Source organism: Dama dama, chromosome 19 (genome assembly GCF_033118175.1).
Source record: "Dama dama isolate Ldn47 chromosome 19, ASM3311817v1, whole genome shotgun sequence".
Taxonomy (NCBI): Eukaryota; Metazoa; Chordata; class Mammalia; order Artiodactyla; family Cervidae; genus Dama; species Dama dama.
The window spans coordinates 84,323,110-84,342,031 of record NC_083699.1 but is presented as its reverse complement, the minus strand read 5'-3'; the positions used below and the strand labels follow the sequence as shown (position 1 = coordinate 84,342,031).

The 18,922-nt window shown below is 37.8% G+C and overlaps 1 protein-coding gene across 4 annotated transcripts in view; it reads right to left on the bottom strand.

The window, feature by feature from the left end:
* Positions 1-18,922, bottom strand: part of PPP2R3A (protein phosphatase 2 regulatory subunit B''alpha) — a 220,264-nt gene that overhangs the window by 161,035 nt on the left and 40,307 nt on the right. The window contains exons 2-4 of one of the 4 annotated variants that reach the window (XM_061167647.1): positions 15,866-16,005; positions 3,207-3,342; positions 571-3,028 (exon numbers count right to left, since the gene is read on the bottom strand). In XM_061167647.1, coding sequence (XP_061023630.1) covers positions 571-2,562 — 1,992 coding nt within the window. In that variant the 5' untranslated portion in view covers positions 2,563-3,028; positions 3,207-3,342; positions 15,866-16,005. Of the gene's footprint in view, positions 1-570; positions 3,029-3,206; positions 3,343-15,853; positions 16,006-18,922 lie in introns of all 4 variants that reach the window. The other 3 variants (XM_061167649.1, XM_061167648.1, XM_061167646.1) reach the window with 3 other exon arrangements.

The window sequence follows — 18,922 nt, the reverse complement described above, 5'->3', positions numbered from 1 at the left end:
TGGACGTGTAAAAAGAGTAAGAATAATCCTATTGTGCTAAGACACATATACATACCTACAAATGGGCAGATAACTTCCTTCCTGGGATTATTCAAAAGTAATGCTATCAGTAGCAGGGTAAATTCAAAGCAACTAGATTTTAAGTTCTACACAGGCTTGTAGTCCACAAAGGCATGCAATGAAGAGTGGCTTACTGGTTGAGGATGGTGAAACTAATATTAAATAACTCTTTGTGTAAGGCACCTTGCTTGTGCTTCACCTGACTTATCTTGATCATTATTATTCCCATAATACAGATGAGAATATTAAGACTAAGTAACTTTCCTTTGGTCACAGAGCTAGGAAGAAGATAATGGGTATGGGGAAGGAAATTGAAAGCAATCTGCTTAACTCTATAAAGACTTTGCTTTTTAGCTTTTTCCACCGAACTTGGTGAGACCATGCCTAGTGTAGGGTAGGAGCTTTAGCGGAACATAAAATGACTGACAAAAAATTTTTTGTTTCTAAATTTTGCAAACATTAGTACATTTCTTTGGAGACTTCTTGGGACTGAAGATTGTTAGGTCTTACCTTGATTACCTCTGGGGTCTGCTGAATCAAAACCACTGAGGTAGTGTCTTTGACTTTATCACCAACAGGACTTCTGCAGACTGATAAATTGGCCTGGGAGGAAGTTGTCAAGGTTTCTTGTAGAATTTGCATCATCTCTTTTTCTTGTGATAGGCTCCCTCTGCCCGATTTGCATTCAACCAATTCTTGAGCAAAATCTTCAATGCTCTCTAGAATCCGCAGTAAGAGGGCTCGATCCTCTTCCTCTATTTTGTGTCCATTGGTTTCAATAATCCTTGTTAGACAGGAAGGTGACACTTTTTCCGTAGGTGAAGAGACTTTAGATTTAGGCTCAAGATCTGGGAGCTGACCAATCAACTGACTCTGACTGTTTCGAGAGTTAGAACTTTTACCTTTAGCAAGTGGCTCTCTTAGAGAGTTCTCCATCTTCTGTGAGAAAGATTCCAAGTCCATTAACAATTTATCTATCTCTTCCTGACTGTTAGAATTCATAAAATCTCTGTGATTTCCCTCTTCAACGTTAGGAACTTTAGATTTAAGATCTTCTTCAGGTAGACTAACAACTGATTTCTCAAATATCTTACCAATTTCATTTTGCATTGAGGCAGGACATTTTTTAAGATGAGTACCATGGTCTGATAATTCTGCTCTATCTTCATTTATCTTTATCAACTCCTGAGAGGGTCCATTTTCTGTCCTCTGTTCTTGATATAAGGCTTTCTTTCCATCTGACTCTTCTTCAATATATAGTGTTTCCATGAGATCACCAGAAGAAACATTTTCTAAAGGATTTACAGTTAGTGACTGTGACTGAAGCTGGACATCTTTTAGAGTTCTGGGATCACTTATCTCTAAATTATATAAGGAATTTGTAGAGTTATTTGGAATGGGTTTTATAGTATCTGTTTTTTTAGAACTGCGCTGGTCATCTTGCAATTCTATAGTTTGAAACTGTCCAGAGTCAAGGGCTGAGAGCTGGACAACATCTTCATACTTAGGGGGCTGTTCAGTGCCAAATACTGGGGAAAAGGGAGTCAGTTGTAAACTAGGCATATTACTGACCAGTTCTGTTAAATCTATAGCCTCATTATTCCCAGATTGCATGAATTCAAATGGTAGCTTTTTCAGGTAGGATGCTAACCTGGTCATTACATTCATATAGACAGTTTCAGAGCTAGAAATTGCATCATTACCATTTCCTTCATTGATGCTACTCCCTGTCTTTTTCTTTATACACTGTTTTATGATGTCTGTGCATTTTTTCAAATCCTCAGAGCATTTTAGCAAGATGTCTAAGCACATCTTTATGTCTGTACCAGAAGAAAAATTATCTATTTTATGTTTTTCTAAAATCTGAGTAACCAGGTCTTCTTCAGAGAAGTTGTGAAGAAACACTGAAGTCAGGTTTGTATCAAGTGAGTTTCTATGGGATAAAGATTTTTCCTCAACTGAGGAACTCCGGAGTAAACCAAACGATGGAGAGTTCCCATCATGATTATAATGGCCACAGAGCAAGTCAAAATCAACTGACCTCCTATTGAATGAGTCAGATTTAACTTTCCTTCCCTTTTTGTAAGTGGCATGGTTAGAGTTTTTGAGTTTTTCAAGGGAAAATTCTTTTATTTTCCCACTGGCAAAACTGATTGCTTCTCCTGCAATGTCCTTTAAATTACAGGTACTCTGAAATGTAGATCCTTTCCTGACCTTGGGTATGCCCGTGAGGGCTTGATGGGGATAGTCACCTTCAGCTGAGGAAAACCCATTTTCATGGGGTAGAAACAGAGAGTCCAGATCTGTATCTTTGAACTGAGATACAGGGATGTGTAAGAGGTCTGCACAAACACTATGATGTATCACAATGCAGTCAACTCCATGTGTGAAGGTATGGCAGGTTCCAGTGCAATAATGTACTGCTTGCTCAAAACGCCGGTCTATCACCACACTGCTGTAGTGGTTCACAGTACTAACCACAAGTCTGTAAGTTGCTGCCATAATAGCAAATCCACTGGGTGGCAGGATGTAGAATTTTCCAGAACTTGTTTCAAGTAAATTCTCCTAAATGACACTCAACTAAAAATATATTTGACTGACAATGTTCAGTGGTTTCTTGCAAATATAATGACCTTTCCCACAAAGGGAAATCATCAAAATTTGAGGTTTGGTAACTGTCAGATACAGTAGCTGTTGCACATGCGTGCTTGTATCAGCAAGTCTAATAATTTAATAATTGTGCTTTCTAGTTTCATTTAGTAATATCATAATACTATAGGATTATTTTTAGGAATAAATTTTAAGAAGAATAAAGAATATTCTCTTTTAGTTCTTCAGCAGTTCTATGATGCAGACATTTATGGTCATAAATGTAGTCATAAATCTCAGTTGATAGTATGGAAGTACTGTGATAACTGAGTCCTCCAAAGGCTTAAATGATCCATTTTTTTGTGAATGACAGGAAAACCTATAATGAAAAAAGAAAACAATTTAAAGGAAATACAATCTCTTAATACTGACAGAATCTTTTATTTCCTCTTCTTTTGTATCCCACATGCAATTAATCATCTTTTTCTTTGCCACATGAATGATGGCTTATCTTTGATTCAAGCCTTTGCTTCATTACATCCTATACTCCTTATTACCTAAAGTAGTATTACCAGCTTTCCTGGGGACTTGGTGATAAAGAATCCACTTGCTAATGCAGGAGATGTGGGTTTGATTCCTGAGTCGGGAAGATCCCCTGGAGGAGGAAACGGCAACCCTCACCAGAATTCTTACCTGGAAAATCCCAAGAACAGAGAAGCCTGGTGGGCTACAGTCCATGGGGTCGCAAAATAGTCAGATATGACTTAGTAATTTAACTACAGTAACAGTATTACCTCAACTCTGCCTTGTTACAACTGCCTCTCAGTTGGCATTTCTAATCCCACCCTTCTTGCTTTCTAACATGACACTGACTAGCTTGGATATAGAGAGCTTTCTCACCTCTTACAGATCAAGAATTCACACTACTGATCTCTAACATGTATCATGGCAGGCCTAAATTCTTTGACTCATTTTCAACCATTATTCCCATCCACACATAACCTTATTTTCTGCTACTGTCCTGCATCAACAGGAGAGGTTGATGTTGCTTCCATCAACCTCGGTTTCTTAAAGATGGCTGACACACAGTGCTTGTTCTTGATTGTACAACTTCCTCGACACTTGGAAATTATTCCCTTACCTTCATCTCTTTTCTTACTCTTTCTGAGAGAGAAAGACAACCTTTATTACTGATCTTGATCTCATCCTCTTAGACCCTGCCACACGCAGATCTCCCTCTCTTGTCATCAATGGATAGAATTTAATCATTCTCTTATTTTTTTTTAAAAAGGGCACTTAAATCATGCTGTAAGCTGTTGTCCAAAAAGGCTCAATCCACTGCTGCCTAGTAGTCCCATCCATTATTGAAAGTGGGAGGGGGGGTACTGAATTCTCCAAACATTATTGTTTAGCTTTCTATCTCTCCCTTAGTTTGTTTTGCTTTCTATTGTGTTTTGATATTCTGTTGTTAGATACATATGTTTCTAACTGTTATATCTGCCAGATGGAGGGACACAAACTATTATAAAATATGTATAACTGACTCACTTTGCTGCATAGCAGAAACTAACACATTACTCTAAACCAGTTATCCTCTAATAAAAACTAATTAAAAATAATAAAAAGAAAAAGAGAAAAAACATTAAAAAACAAAACAAAATAAAAAGGTTCAGCCAATGTTCTGACTTAATCAATAAACACTGAGTGCTTACTGTGTGACAGGCACCTGCCAAGTGCTAGAGGTAGAGCAGTGAATAAAGTCCCTGTCCTGAATGAACTGACTATCTAGCTGGAAAAAGAAAAACAACACGTAAGTGAACCTAACTTAGATGGTGATATGTGCAACAGAGAAAGACGAAGCACAGCAAGGTTTTAGAAAGGTTGAGAAGGTGTGGGCTACAAAAGGCAGTCAGGGAAGACCTCACTGATATCTCAACAGAGATCTGAAAGAAGAGAGCGAGCAGGCTGAGGAGGTATTTGGGGCTAAATCATCTTGGGCAGAATCACCAGAAGTAGAAAGGCTCCTGCGGTATGAGCGTGCCTGACTTACTAAAAGGATGACAAGGAGGCTAACTGACTGGAGTAGAGAAAGCAAGGTGGTAGGCAGCGTGGGAGAAGAGGCCAGAAAGGAGAGGTGGGAGTCTAAACCACACAGAGCCTGTAGACTATTCCGATGTATCTGGCTTCACTGTGAGTGAGCTGGGGAACAACTGATGTCTACTGAGCAGAGGAATGACATGATCAGACTTACATTTTTAAATTGGTGATTTTGGCTTCTGTGTTCAGAAGAGACTGTAGAGGAGCAAGACAGGAAATAAGGAAACAGGTAGGAGCTATATCAGTAAATGAGGTAAGAAGGCTGGGGGGCTTGAACCAGGAGAGGCACAGTGCAAGTGAAAGTCACTCAGTCGTGTCTGACTCTTTGCAGTCCCATGGCCTATACAATCCATGGACTTCTCCAGGCCAGAATACTGGAGTGGGTAGCCTTCCCCTTCTCCAGGGGATCTTAAATGCTGAATATATTTCAAAGGTAGAGCCAGTATGACTTGTTGAATGATAAGAGTGTGCAATACTACTGCATCAAGAAAGGTGGACTAAGACAATGACAGGTAGATGACAACAGCAGAGAAAGAGAGCATCAGTTTAACAATACCAAGAATTGCACTGGTATTTTAACAATAAAAACAGTTACCCATTCAATAATGAGAAACAGAACTTGACTGTTTTCATTTTTATTTCTTCAATCTTAGAAAATTCTGTTTATTTTGCTTATTTGTTATATTTCTTCTTTGGTAAAGTTTCTATTCAAATCCTTTGCTAATTTCTGTATTTGAGACAGTGAAATCAGATATGGTTAATACAATTAATTCATGAAGAACCCTTTATGTTGTTGAATTCTTACACTGTTTAGGATATATTTCTTGGATCCTTAGATTCAATGATTATTACTCTGTTTTTATGCCAATCCTATACTATCATAATTACTGTTGTCTCATTAAGTTTTACTACCTGACTTTTTCCCTCATATTTTGAATTGTGATTCCTTTTTATATTCCAATATTCTTTGATGGTCTTCCAGATGAATTTCTGCATTGTCAGGTTTTAAGGAAAATCTGATAGGAATTTGATTATAATTACAGTAAACTTATGAATTATTTTGAAGAAACACTAATATCACTATAATATTCAGATTTTCCTTCCACAAACATATAAATTGTAATTCCAACACTCCTTTCTTTCTTTGTGGTTTTTCTTCAGTGTTTCGCCCTCATTCTTCTTTTCCTTCAAGTGTCTCAACTTTATCGCTATGTGAATGGATCTTGAGCCATTGTTTTGTCCTCTACTTCCTTGCCTTCCAATCCAAGATGGTGGTTCATATAAAACTATAAAGCTGAATATCATGCAGGTTGGCTGAAGCTCAAGTATAAGGAAGATCCATAGTAAAGGGAATGAGTGAAAGTCGCTCAAACACGTCCGACTCTTTGTGACCCCATGGACTATAATTTGTGACCCCAGGGGATTCTCTAGGCCAGAATACTGGAGTGGGTAGCTTTTCCCTTCTCCAGGGGATCTTCCAACCCAGGGATCGAACCCAGGTTTCCCACATTGCAGGCAGATTCTTTACCAACTGATCCACAAGGGAGTACCTACCCAGTAATTCTTAAGTGAAAATACAAAAGTGCCAAAGAGGAATAAGTGTTATGGGGCAAAAGACTAGAATGCAGCAATGGAAGGAAATACATTTTTAAAAGATGTACATCCAGGAGACAGGGAAGAAATACCACCAAACACAAAAAACTATGCCCCTTTTCAGAAAACCATGATTTTGAAAGAGTTTTCGGGTAAGGGTAAAAGAGAAGGCAAATCAAAGGACACTATCAAGAAAGTATATTAGGATAACTGTATGAGAGCTATTAAGACTATATCGTTTTTGTTTGTTTTGGCCATGCTATATGGCATGTGGGAATTTAGTTCCCTGACCAGGGACAGAACTTGTGCCCCCTGCAGTGGAAGCATGGAGTCCCAATCACTGGATCTCCAGGGAAGTCCCAGGACTATATCTTAATATGGGTGATAAAAGTGGTCCTGAAGCAAAATACAGAACTGTTAAGACAATTTAAATATACAGATTAAGTTGGATATTTAAATATTAAATTTAAGCTATTAAATTTAAACTTTAAAACTGTTGTCAGATAAATTCCTAAACTGACATAAGACTCTTTTATTTCTCTGAAATTTGAGAAACTAAAGAGAAATCTTTCTCTAGGTTTGAAAATGAGCAAAACAACCAGTTAATAAGGTAACATGACAGAAAATACAAGAAAGTATTGTTGTGATGTTAGAATTTGAAGTAATCAAGGGAGAGAATACTGGCTAGAGTCAGACATAATGCTTTTAGCCAGTGCTGACTAATAAAACTTTCTGCATTGATGGAAACATTCCATGTCTGCCATGATATGGCTGCCATCTGCCACATGTGGCTATTGAGCACTTTAAACATGGCTACTGTAACTGAAGCACTGAATTTTAATTTTATTTAGTTAAACATTTTAAATTTTGAAATTATTTTAGACTCACAGAAAAGTTACAAAAATAATATATGGAGTTCCTGTGTACCCTTCCCCCAGTTTCCTCCAATGGTAACTATATCACCACACCACAAGGATCAAAAGCAGGAAACCGATTATTAACAGACCTTATTTAGATTTCACCAGTTTTATATGACTCACTCCTTCCTTTTCTTTACTTCCTCCCTTCCTTTTACAGTAAGTACCACCACAATCAGGATACAGAACTACCCCTTCACTCTTCAGAATCCCTCACACTACTCTTTTGTAGTCATACAGTAAACAGACCACTAAACTGTTCTGCATCATTACGATTCTGTCATTTCAAGAACATTTATGTAAGGCATACAGTGTTTAAGCTTTTGATATTGGTTTCTCTCACTGAACTCAGTGATTTTGAGAGTCATTCACTTTACTGAACATTTCAACAGTTCATCCCTCTTTATTGTTGAGTCTATTGATTGTATGGATATACCACGATTTGTTTGCCCATTCACCTATTTAAGGATATTTATGTTGTTTGCGGTTTTGGTTATTATAAATAAAGCTTCAGTTTTTGTATAAACACGGTTTTCATTTCTCTATGGTAAATAACCACAGGTTATTTACAAGTCTGATGGTTAGGGTGAATGTTAAGCATATTTTCATAAGAAACTATTTACCAGAGTGGCTACGCCATTTTACATTCCCACCAGTAATGTATGAGAGAGATGGATGATTCCACATCCTCTTCAACATTTGTGATTGCAGTATTTTCTACTTTAGCCATTCTAATAGTGTGCTGTATTATCTCAATGGAGCTTTAACCTGCATCTCCCTTCTAGCTAATGATGTTGAACATCTTTTATCCTGTGCTACTGACCAGTCCCATATGTCCCTAGGGAAGTATTGTTTAAATATTTTGCCTATTCTTATTAATTCCAAATAATTTCTTTGAAAGCCATATGTGGTTAGAGGCCACCATACCATGCAGTATAGTCCCAGTTAGTAGGAAGGCAGCTTTCAGAAATTCTGAGACTTTAAAAGAAAATATGAAGGAAAAAAAGAGAAGATATAATAAAAATGAAGACTGATAGGTTTTAAAAATGAAATCTGATGACCCTGTCATAAGTAATCTTACTGAGAAAGAGAAGTGGTGGGAGGAAGAGCTAAAGAACTAATTAAAAATTTAGGCCTTTGAGTTTAAGTTTTGAAGGGACATGAATATCACAGAGAGGGAACATAAAACTAAATCCCAAGGGATGGCACCAATTTCAATAAGAAGTTTACAGTGTAAAATGATTTGAGTTTTTTTTTTTTTTTTTTTAAGGTAAAAGAAATGGAGATTACTCTCCTGGTATTTGGTTCAGATTCTGTGGGTATCAAACTCTGCCTTTTTGTTTAGACCATGATTCAACTGATGCCCAACTGTACGGCTAGAATCCTAGACATGGAGTCTAATCCAATTATTTTTAATCAGAGAAACAATCTAACTCAGAACTATGATGCTATCTTATGTCTCTCAGTAAAAGCCAGTCTGCATGGATTTGAATCCCAAACCTGCCACCAACAGCTATGTGGCCTTACAGAAGCTGGTTAACTTTTATCAGCCTGTTTCACCTGCAAAACAGAGATAATAATAGTAATCATCTCATGAGGATTAAGTGAATATGTTGAATGCTTAGGATAATACCTAAGACACCAGAAATACTCAATAACTGTTAGCTGTTACTGGTATAACTCACTTATCCAGCATTTTCTATTCTGAGCCAGATGTTGGTGGGATGATGCTGAATAATTCTTGGTGATGGCCCTCAGCACACTCACTGTTTAATCAGGGCAACCAGGGAGGCAAGTACAGCATGGATCAGGAGCACAAAGGTGGGGGTTCTCTTTTCCATTTTGCTCTCATAATTAATACATGTTCTCAGAAAAGTTAGAAAAGCGCTGTAATTACTCATATCGCAATTCAGAAATAACCATTGTTAATATTTTTATGAATGAACATCATGAAATTTTGTGAAAGTATGTTTTACAAAAAAGTTATTTTCTTAGGATATATTCCAAGGTGTAAAATGCTAAGCCAAAAGGAGTGTGTGTATATGCCTATTATTTTTAATGATTCTAGAAACATACATCCATTTTCTTCTCTCCAGAAAAATGGCAAATTTATATTTCCAATATCAGTGTAGGAGGAGGCCCATCTTTCCATGTTCTCCTTGAGTGATACCACTCTTTAAATCTTTGCCAATTTGATAGATGAAAAAATGAAGCGAATGTTTCAATCTGCACCTAAACATCTTTCTATTTACTAGTAGACATTTTGTGTTCATTCACAAAGCCTTTCTTCAAGCCCTTTTGTCCATTTTAAGAGAGACTATCTAAATCAGACCTCAAAGTCATGAAAGGCTTCCCCAAATAAGGGAGGGATATACCTGTTCTTGAGTCCTAAATTCTAACTAATGAGAATTAGATAAGAAGGAGAGGGAGAGTACTCTAGAGGGAAACATACACGTGAAGGTTCAGAGGCCTAACCCGGCACAGTGAGTTTAGAACAATGATAGTTCCAGCTGATTTCACTGGGGGTGAGGTGGGAGGGGGAGTGTACAGACAGGCAAGAGGGGAGGAAACCAGAGAGGGGCAGGAACTGGACCACAGACTGTCTCGTGTGCTAACCTCAGCAATCTGAACTTTATTCTGAAAACTATGGGAAAAGAAACAAAGACTTTTAAGCTGGGAAGTAACATGATGAGGTTTCTGTTTGAGAAAGACATTCCAGCAGTTGAGTGAAAGTGTGGAAATCAATTAGAAGGCTAATGTAATAATCCATGCAATAAGTGCTAAGACTCTAAACCAAATAGGTGGCAGAAGTTAATAAACAGGAAGGCACTGATTAAAGAGTCAGTGAGAAAGAATTCACAGAAAAGGAGGAGGAGAGAGTAAAAAGGGAAGAATCTTGGGTTTCTGATTTAGGTACTAGAGGACTAAGGTTATCACTTCCAACACGTTTTTTGTTTTTGTTTCATGGGAGGTGGTCATAGAAAACATGAAGGGTTTTATTCTGAATGTGTTGTTTGAAGAGGTAACACACATGGATCATCCAAGTGGTGATGAGTGGATAAAATGTGAATGTAAAAACCTTCAGGTCAGCAGCAAGATCTGCGTGGGATAGGCAGCTCTGAGAGGTCACTCAGGGTGTGTGCATATAGTGAGAAGGGCTCTGGGTTGAGGATCATAGACATTTCTGGGCTAAAGAGAAGAACGGAATTCTTAGGAGAGATCCTAAGAAACAACTTTCAAGGATGCTGAAGGAGAAACTTTCAAAATGGAGATCGTTAGTGTTGGGTGCTGCTGAGGGATCAAGAAAAAACAAAAATTACCCACTGAATTTGCCAGTGTGAAGATCATTGGTAACCTCAGTAAGTGAGATTTCAAAAACAAACCCCAAAGACTATGGCATAGTTCCAAAGACTATGTATGTATGCACAAGAGGTATGTATAATTAAAAATATCTGTCAACAGAAGTCCAAAAGAACTAAGTAGAAAAAGTCCTAAATGATAAGAAAGCATTGTATTCTAGTTTGAGATTTTTCTTTCTAAGTGGCACATGAAATGAGTGTTTTACAATGTTCAATTTGATGAAATATCAGTCTAAACATGTTATATCAGGGGTAGAAAGCAGAGAGGGAGGGAAATTAATAGATGATATTTTGAATATTTACATTTATTCCTCCTCAGGTCTTCTTGCACACTGCCTGCCCACCTCCCTCAAGCCTTTCATCTTCTCTGTTCCTTCATTTCCACAATGGGCCAGAGTCTGTTTTCCCAATTTCTGTCTAAGTGGTTCATATGCACTCTAAGTGGTTCAGCATTCATTCAACACTTCCTATTACCTCCACGTTAATCGGTGTATGACTGTGTTAACAAGTACTCTCCAGTGGCTCCTGGTATTCCTTCAGAGCAAACATCCCGAAGTGGATTTCTTGTGAAATAAAGGTACAGAGGCAGCCAACAAGAAAAGTTAGAAGGGATAACTGGATTTTTTTTTTTTTTTTTTGAAGGATGAGAGCCTTAGCAGGTGAAGATGGGATTTAACTGGTGGTGAAGATCCCCTAGAGAAGAAAATGGCAACTTACTCCACTATTCTTGCCTAGAAAATCCCAATGAGCCTGGCAGGCTATAGTCCATGGGGTCTCAAGGAGTCAGACACAACTTAGCATGCACATGCATATAAGCAAAAAGGAATTCAACAAAGGTACAGAGTTATATAGATATTCTACTATATAATTAAGAGAGAGCTTTGCGTGTTTGGAGAAGTAGCAGGAGTTTGGTATTGGTAAGGCTGAAAATGTACAGTATGGATTTTATAGTTTTAAGGTCTCCTTCAAATATTAAGAACAAAAATAGGAATGTAAACTCGATCTTCAAAGAACCTAAGAAACATCAGTAACCCCAAATCACTGTATATGAAGACAGAAAACTGCAGTGGGATAGTAAGTGACTTAGCAGAGTAGAGAATGAAGGGATACTAATGACAAACAAACCAATTCCCCCTGCACAACCCCAGAAGGCCCAAGTTAGAAGGTACCAAGAATCACAGAAAATGGGCAAGGGTAGAGGACAGAACACAAGGGGAGTACTTAAAAGTTTGAAAGGAAGAGAATTCTCCCCACTCTTACTCCACAAACTCAGAAAATCCTCCCTCCTTTCCTGCTAAGACAGGAATCCTATTTGTTGGTGAAAAAACCTGAACCAGAAAAACATCAACCTCAGGCCATCACATACAGAGAGGATGGTAAAGGACTTAAAATTGACTAAAGGTCTACTTTCTGAATAAGCCCACCAGTCTCCTTATCCCAGCTCAAGTCCAGGTCAGTCACCAAAACGAGGTTTATTATCTCCAGCTCCCAGCCCCCACTATGGGTTAAAGAATTCTCTTCTGGAGATTAGAAAGCCCATCTAATCACATGATCACCTAATTGACAAAGGAACTCTATTCCTTTCAAACTTTTAAACACTCCCCCTGTGTTCACTAATTGACAACTGCTACTCCAAAACAGAGCTTCCTCTCAGCTCTTTGAGAGCGTGCTTAGTCGCTTCAGTCATGCCTGACTCTTTGCGCCCCTCTGCCCATGGGATTCTCCAGGCAGTACTGGAGTGGGCTGCCAAGCCCTCCTCCAGGGTCTCTTCACACCCCCTGCACTGACAGGTGGGCTCTTTACCACTAGGTTCTACCTGGGAAGCCCCTCAGCTCTTAGAGTCTCACTTTTATTTTAAATCAGCTTTACTGCTGTATAATTTACAGAGTAAAAATGTTCATATTAGATGTATAGTTCAAGGAGATTTAGCAAGAACCACTGTCCTAAAAGAGAGGGAAAATTTACATTGTCCTCAAACTATTTCTGTGCCCCTTCCCAATCAATTTTCCTACCCTGAAATATCTGACAACTGCTCATCTGAGTCTTATCACCATAGATTCGTTCTGCCAGTTCTAGATCTTCACATGATTGAAGATGTGTATATATGAGATGTACATATATTTTCAGTCTGGCTTCTTTCATTTTGCATAATGGCTTTTAGATTCATCCATGTTACTGCATGCATCAATAGTATACACCTTTTTACTGTTTAGTGGATATTCTACTATATAATTAAATATACCCAAATTCATCTTATCTATTCAGTTAATGGACATCTGGGTTGTTTCTAGTTTGGACTATTATGAATTAAAACTTCTAAGAACTTTCAAGTAAAAGTCTTTTTTGTCAATAAGCATTCATTTCTTTTGGGTAACTAACAATGGAATTAGTAAGTCATGAGAAGTGTATGTTATATAAAAACCTGCAAAATAGTTTTTCAAAGTGGTTCTGCCATTTTATGGTCTCATCAGCAACACTCAAGAGCTCTGGTGGCCCTACAACCTTTTGGATACTTGTCAGTTTCCTTAATTTTAGCCATTTTAGCAGGTGTGAAGTGGTATCCCACTGTGGTTTTAATTTGCATTTCCCTGATGACTAATGACGTTGAGCAATTTTCATATGCTTTTTAAAAAATTGGTGTATAGTTGCTTTATAATGTTGTGCTAGTTTCTGCTCTACAACAAAGTGTCATATGCTTATTATTAGCAATTCATATGCATCTTTTTTTGGGTGAAGTTTCTATTCAAATCTTTTGGGTTGCTTTTGACTACTGAGTTCTAAAAGCTCATTTACATATTTTAGATGTAGATATTGTCTGTGGTCTGTGGCTTTCCTATCCAGTTTCTGAGCAGTAGCTTTTGAAGAGTAGGAGATTTTAATTCTACTAATTTTTATTAATTTAATTAATCAAATTATCTTCTGTAGTTAATAAATTTGTATCCTGTCTTAGGATTTCTGTCTATCTTAAGGTCACAGATGCTTTAAGGTTTTTAGGGGTTTCAAGTGTTATGTTTAGGTCTATAATCTATTTTGAATTAATTTTCATGTACAGTATGAGGCTGAATTTCAACATTACCCAGCATCACTTGTTCAAAAGACTATCCTGTCCCCACTGAACAGTGTTGGAGCCTCTGTTGAAAAGCAAATCACCATACATATAGATTTATTTCTGGATTTTCTATTCTTTTGTCTTTGTATCTACCAATACCATTCTGTCTTAATTATTGTAGCTTTATAATAAGCCTTAAGATAATAATGTAAATGCACCATTTCTTCTTTTTCAGAATTGTTTTGGCTATTCTAGGTCCTCTGCACTTCCATAGTGATACTGGAATCACTGTGCCTGTTTTCACAAAGAAACATGCAGGGGTATTAACTGGAATTTCATTTAATCTCAATCTCCATTTGGTGACAATGGAGACCTTAACAATATCAAGTCTCCAATCATTATAATCCATGAACATAAATGTATCTCTCCATATATTTACATACTCTTTCATTTCTCTAAGCAATGTTTATAGGCCTTTCATTAAATTTACTCCCAAATATTTCATGTTTTATGATGCTAATACAAATGGTACTGTTATACTAATTTCATTTTCCACTGTGTTTGTTGTTGGTATAGAAAAATACAGTTGATTTATGTATATTGATCTTATCACTTGCCACTTGGCTAAATTCACTTATTAAATAATTGGGGGGGGGGGTGGTAAATTCCTTGGGATTTTCCATATAGACAATCGTACTGTCTGAGACTAGAGAGTTTTATTTTTTTCCTTTCCAATACTTACTGCCTTACTGACTACTGCACTGGTTAGAATCTTCAGAACTATAACTGAATAGAAATGTGAGTTCAGAAATCCTTGCCTTGTATCTGATCTTAGGGAAAAGTACTGTCTTTCACCATAATGACAGCTGCAGCTTTTTTAGTAGATATCCTTTATCAGATTGAGAAAGTTCTATTTCTAGTTTGTTGAGATTTTTTAAAAATCTCATGAAGTGGTTTAGTTCTGTTAAATATCTATTCTGAACCTGCTGAGATGGTCATATAATTTTTACCCTTTATTTTGCTAATGTGATGGAAGAGGGGTGAGAAAACTGAAATTCAGCTTCAGGCATGGGCTATTTTGGTAGGGCATCCAGAAGCGATACTTCCCACTCAGATGAATATACATGGCAGTAAAGAGACAGGAGTTGAAAATAAAGACTTGGGAGTAAGTACCAGATAAAGGTTTTAAAGCCACAAGAGTGGACAAGACTGATCTGCACAGAATGAGAAATGAGACAAAGACAAAACTCTGAGGAAGCCTGATAAGTACAGGGTGAAGAGAAGGATACAAGGAAGGAGACAGAGAATGAATTTTCAAAAGGCAGGAAGAGAACCAGTCAAATGTGACATGGAAGTCAAGGGAGGAAAGTGCTACATTCTTCCAACATTCTGAATTCCGAAGAAGTTTGTGTACTAATAAACATTAAAACTATACCTTTCTTTTGTACATGTTTCTCCCTCATTTCATGAAGAAATTTGAGGAGTTAATAAAACCTTAAACAGCATACATATAATGATGGAAAATAGAGAATGTTACACAAATTTTTATGTTGCTATTTGTGTGTTCTATTTCAGGAAACATCTGGAGCAGAGAGTATGAGGTAAAGAACTTCCACCACGTATCTCAGCTGATGAAAGGGTTCAAGAAGAAAATGATCTGCATAAATCATAGACGCAAGGGACAACTGTTTGAATATCCGTGTTACTTAAATAGGACATTCTGAAGACTAGATAGGGAAAAATTGTAGAAAAGCGCCTAAAACTTTTTTTTAACAGAGTACACAAGGTGTGATGATTCAGAAGGAATGAGTCATTTAGAAATAATACGATAATCTGCCTGGAAAACACCGACACTCTGTAGTGGATGACTCAGTATGGAAACTGATCCCAAGAGAACAGTTTAGAGGGATACAAAAACATATACTACAGGGCTACTTGTAGGATAAAAAAAGGAGACCTGGAATATTTTATCTGTTGTATTCACTTTAAAAATTGTTGAGAAAATAAGAGATCTCATAGAAGGCAATATTTTTCTGATGCTCAAAGAAATTATATATATGAACATGAAAGAACAATTAATGTTCTAGGTTTAACACTGAGGTCTTGATGAGACTAAAAGTAAAATAAGAACATCTCAGCAGCAGGCCTAATTTGAGCATACAGGAACTAGGAAGTGCTTAAAGACTTACTTTTTTCCTTACCTCAGTGGAGAAGGAGGAAATGTGGCTGAGGCAAAAAGCACCAGGGCAGGCAGGAGTTCCTTGTCCAAGCTTCTACTTCTGCACTGACAAGCTCAGTAAGATGGTCAAGTCAATGCCCTCACTGGGATTCACCTTCTCTTCTGGAAAAATAGGACAAGAGATGGTTCTGGGGTCTAGGGAACACAAGAAAAGCAAAACATTCTTTCTTGCTTTGAATTACAAAAAAGCAATATTTTACCCAAAAACTATTCTGTATTTTTTGATGTGGAAAGCACAATGAACTGGCTATTAATTTCTTAAAAATATTAATGTATTTGGCTGTGCTGGGTTTTAGCTGAGGCACACAAGAGCTTTAGTTGTGGCATGTGAACTCTTAGTTGTAGCATGTGGGACCTAGTTCCCTGACCAGGGATCAAACCTGTGCCCCCTGCATTAGGAGCATGGAGTCTCAGCCACTGGACCACCAGGGAAGTCCCTGAACTGGCTATTAATTTTTAATGCATGTAATTTGCAAAACTACTGATTTCTGAGTATTTGCTCTAAGTGGCAAATCATGAAGTTAAACTTTGTGCATGCGTGCACGCTCACTCAGTCATGTCTGAATCTTTGCAACCCCATGGACTGTAGCCCACCAGGCTCCTCTGCCCATGTGATTTGCCAGACAAGAATACTGGAGTGGGTTGTCATTTCCTTCTCCAGGGAATCTTCCCAACCCAGGGATCAAAGTGGAGTCTCCTGCATCTCTTGCATTGGCAGGTGGATTCTTTACCTTTGAGCTACCTGGGAAGTCTGGTGATTAAACTTTGACCATTTTATAATTAAAAAATTCTCTATAATACATTCCAAAACATCAACAATAGCTATCTCTGTTGCTGGTAGTACTTTAAGTTACTCTTGATTCATATGTTCCCCTTTTCTAAGGTTTTTCTTATTTTGGAGCAGATCATATAAAGATAAAATCACATTCTGTAGATGAAAATCATTTGGATGATTTAGAAGAAAATATATACAACCCATTTTAATAAACATTTGATGCTACTACAAGCCAGGTACTCTTCAAGACAAGGAAACTACAAATCCTATAATTTTGCCTCAAGTGAGCTTACAGTGTTAAGTAGGCAGAGAAAAGAATATTTTTTATATCAAGGAAGGCACCCCAGAGAGCAGGACTGCCAAGCCGAGTTTGGAATGGAGCAGAAGCAGTGGCTGTTGAAAGAAAGGGAAGATGCCTTGTGGATAAAGAGGGCCAGGCAGGAGGTGGCCTGGGAGGTATGAGGAGCTCCTGGGAGTTTGGTGTTATTTCAATGTCAAGTGTGAAGAGAGGCTTCTAGGTGCTACCACTAAAGGGGTGGGGAAGAGGCAAGAGCATCAGAGAATCCCTGAGTGGCTGCAGAGGGGGTAAGGGGGTCTCGGTCAGGTTTACACTGTGGGCATATCACTGTGTAGCGCCGCGGAGGACAGGGCTGGGGAAGCAAGACCAAAGCCAGGCAGAGCAGGTAGGAGGGCTCTGTAGAGAGATTTCAGAAGACAATCAGTGAGGCTGTAAATGAAGGCCTCAAAGGCTCATGTGACTACCCGTGATCACAAATCTATGAGTACGATCTGAATGTAAGTTACCTTTATTTCTTTTTTAAAATTTCTTTCTTTCTGTTTGGTGCTGGGTCTGTTGTTGCGTGGACTTTTCTCTAGGTGTGGGGAGCAGGGGCTACTTACTGCTGTGGCTTCTCTTGCTGTGGAGCCTCATGTGGGCTCAGTAGTTGTGGCTCCCGGGCCCTAGGGCACAGGCTCAAAAGTTGTGGTGCGTGGGCTTAACTGCTCCAGAGCATGTGGGATCGTCCCTGATTAGGGATTGAACCTGCGTCTCCTGCACTGGCAGGCAGATTCTTTACCAAAGAGTCACAGAGGAAGTCCATAAGTTATCTTTAAATCCTGTTCTTTTCTGTATCCCTGTGCAAGTACAAATTATGGCCAAAGCTGACAACAGATCCTGCATTCAGTTTTATTACGTAATTACGGATCTTTAAAAAGAAAAAAGGACTATTTATTTAAGTACCCAAAATGTTTAGGGTATCACAGAAAACAAGCAAAGCTCCTGACTGTAGGAACTTACAAAATAAATGAGGCAAAAAAGAATAAATTAATTCATTCAACTGGAGTATACAGGGGTATACTGGGGGGCACTTCTGGGTCTTGATGGAAATCATATTCTAGTGACAGTTCCTTTTAGAACATAATTTTTACATCCACCTTTCTTTTTCTGACAAGTTTATTGTGGTACAAGTGAGCAGAGAAGCTCTCCAGAGGCAAGTGGGCAATCTAGGTGATGACCAGGAACTTGGAGTAAAATAAATAGAAGCCTGAGTCAGGGGAAAACTTGCTTGAATGGAACAATAACAGACCAGAGAAAAATCCCAAAAGATGGCATGGATGGCAGTAGCTGAGGAGGAGTCTGAAATTGCTTTGAACGTGGCTTGGTTTGACAGATTTGACAGATCGAAGTTATAACTGTTTATTTCTTAAACAACAGTTTTAATCTTTGTAAAAGTAATGACTGTAGAAATAAGACATGACTGCTGAAAAAAAAAAAAAAAAAGAGAAAGAGAAACTACAAAGAGGAAAATAAAGATCACACCCAGAGACAGTATCAGTATGAAGATTTTCCCCCTTTTTGACTTTCAACACACACATAAACATACACATGTATAGACATGTGGAATTTTGCAAATATTTACCAATTTTTAAAACAAAAGTGAGACAATTATAGTTTATTATCTGCCTTTTCCACTTAAGATAGGAAAACACCTTTTCATGAAAATAAAAACCAATGGCATACATCCTAGATACAATCTGTGGACATACCAAATTTACTTGTTCAGCTCTTTACTAAGACACATTAAAGCTCTATGATAAGAAAGGTGCATAAAGGAAGCAAGCAGCAAGCAAATAATAAAACTGACTTCAGCTGTAGCAGTATTTTCAATATTTTAAAGGTGGAAATAGGTAAGACATGGAAGCTCAAGAGATTTTAGTGTTCCAGACACAAGATGAATAATGTCT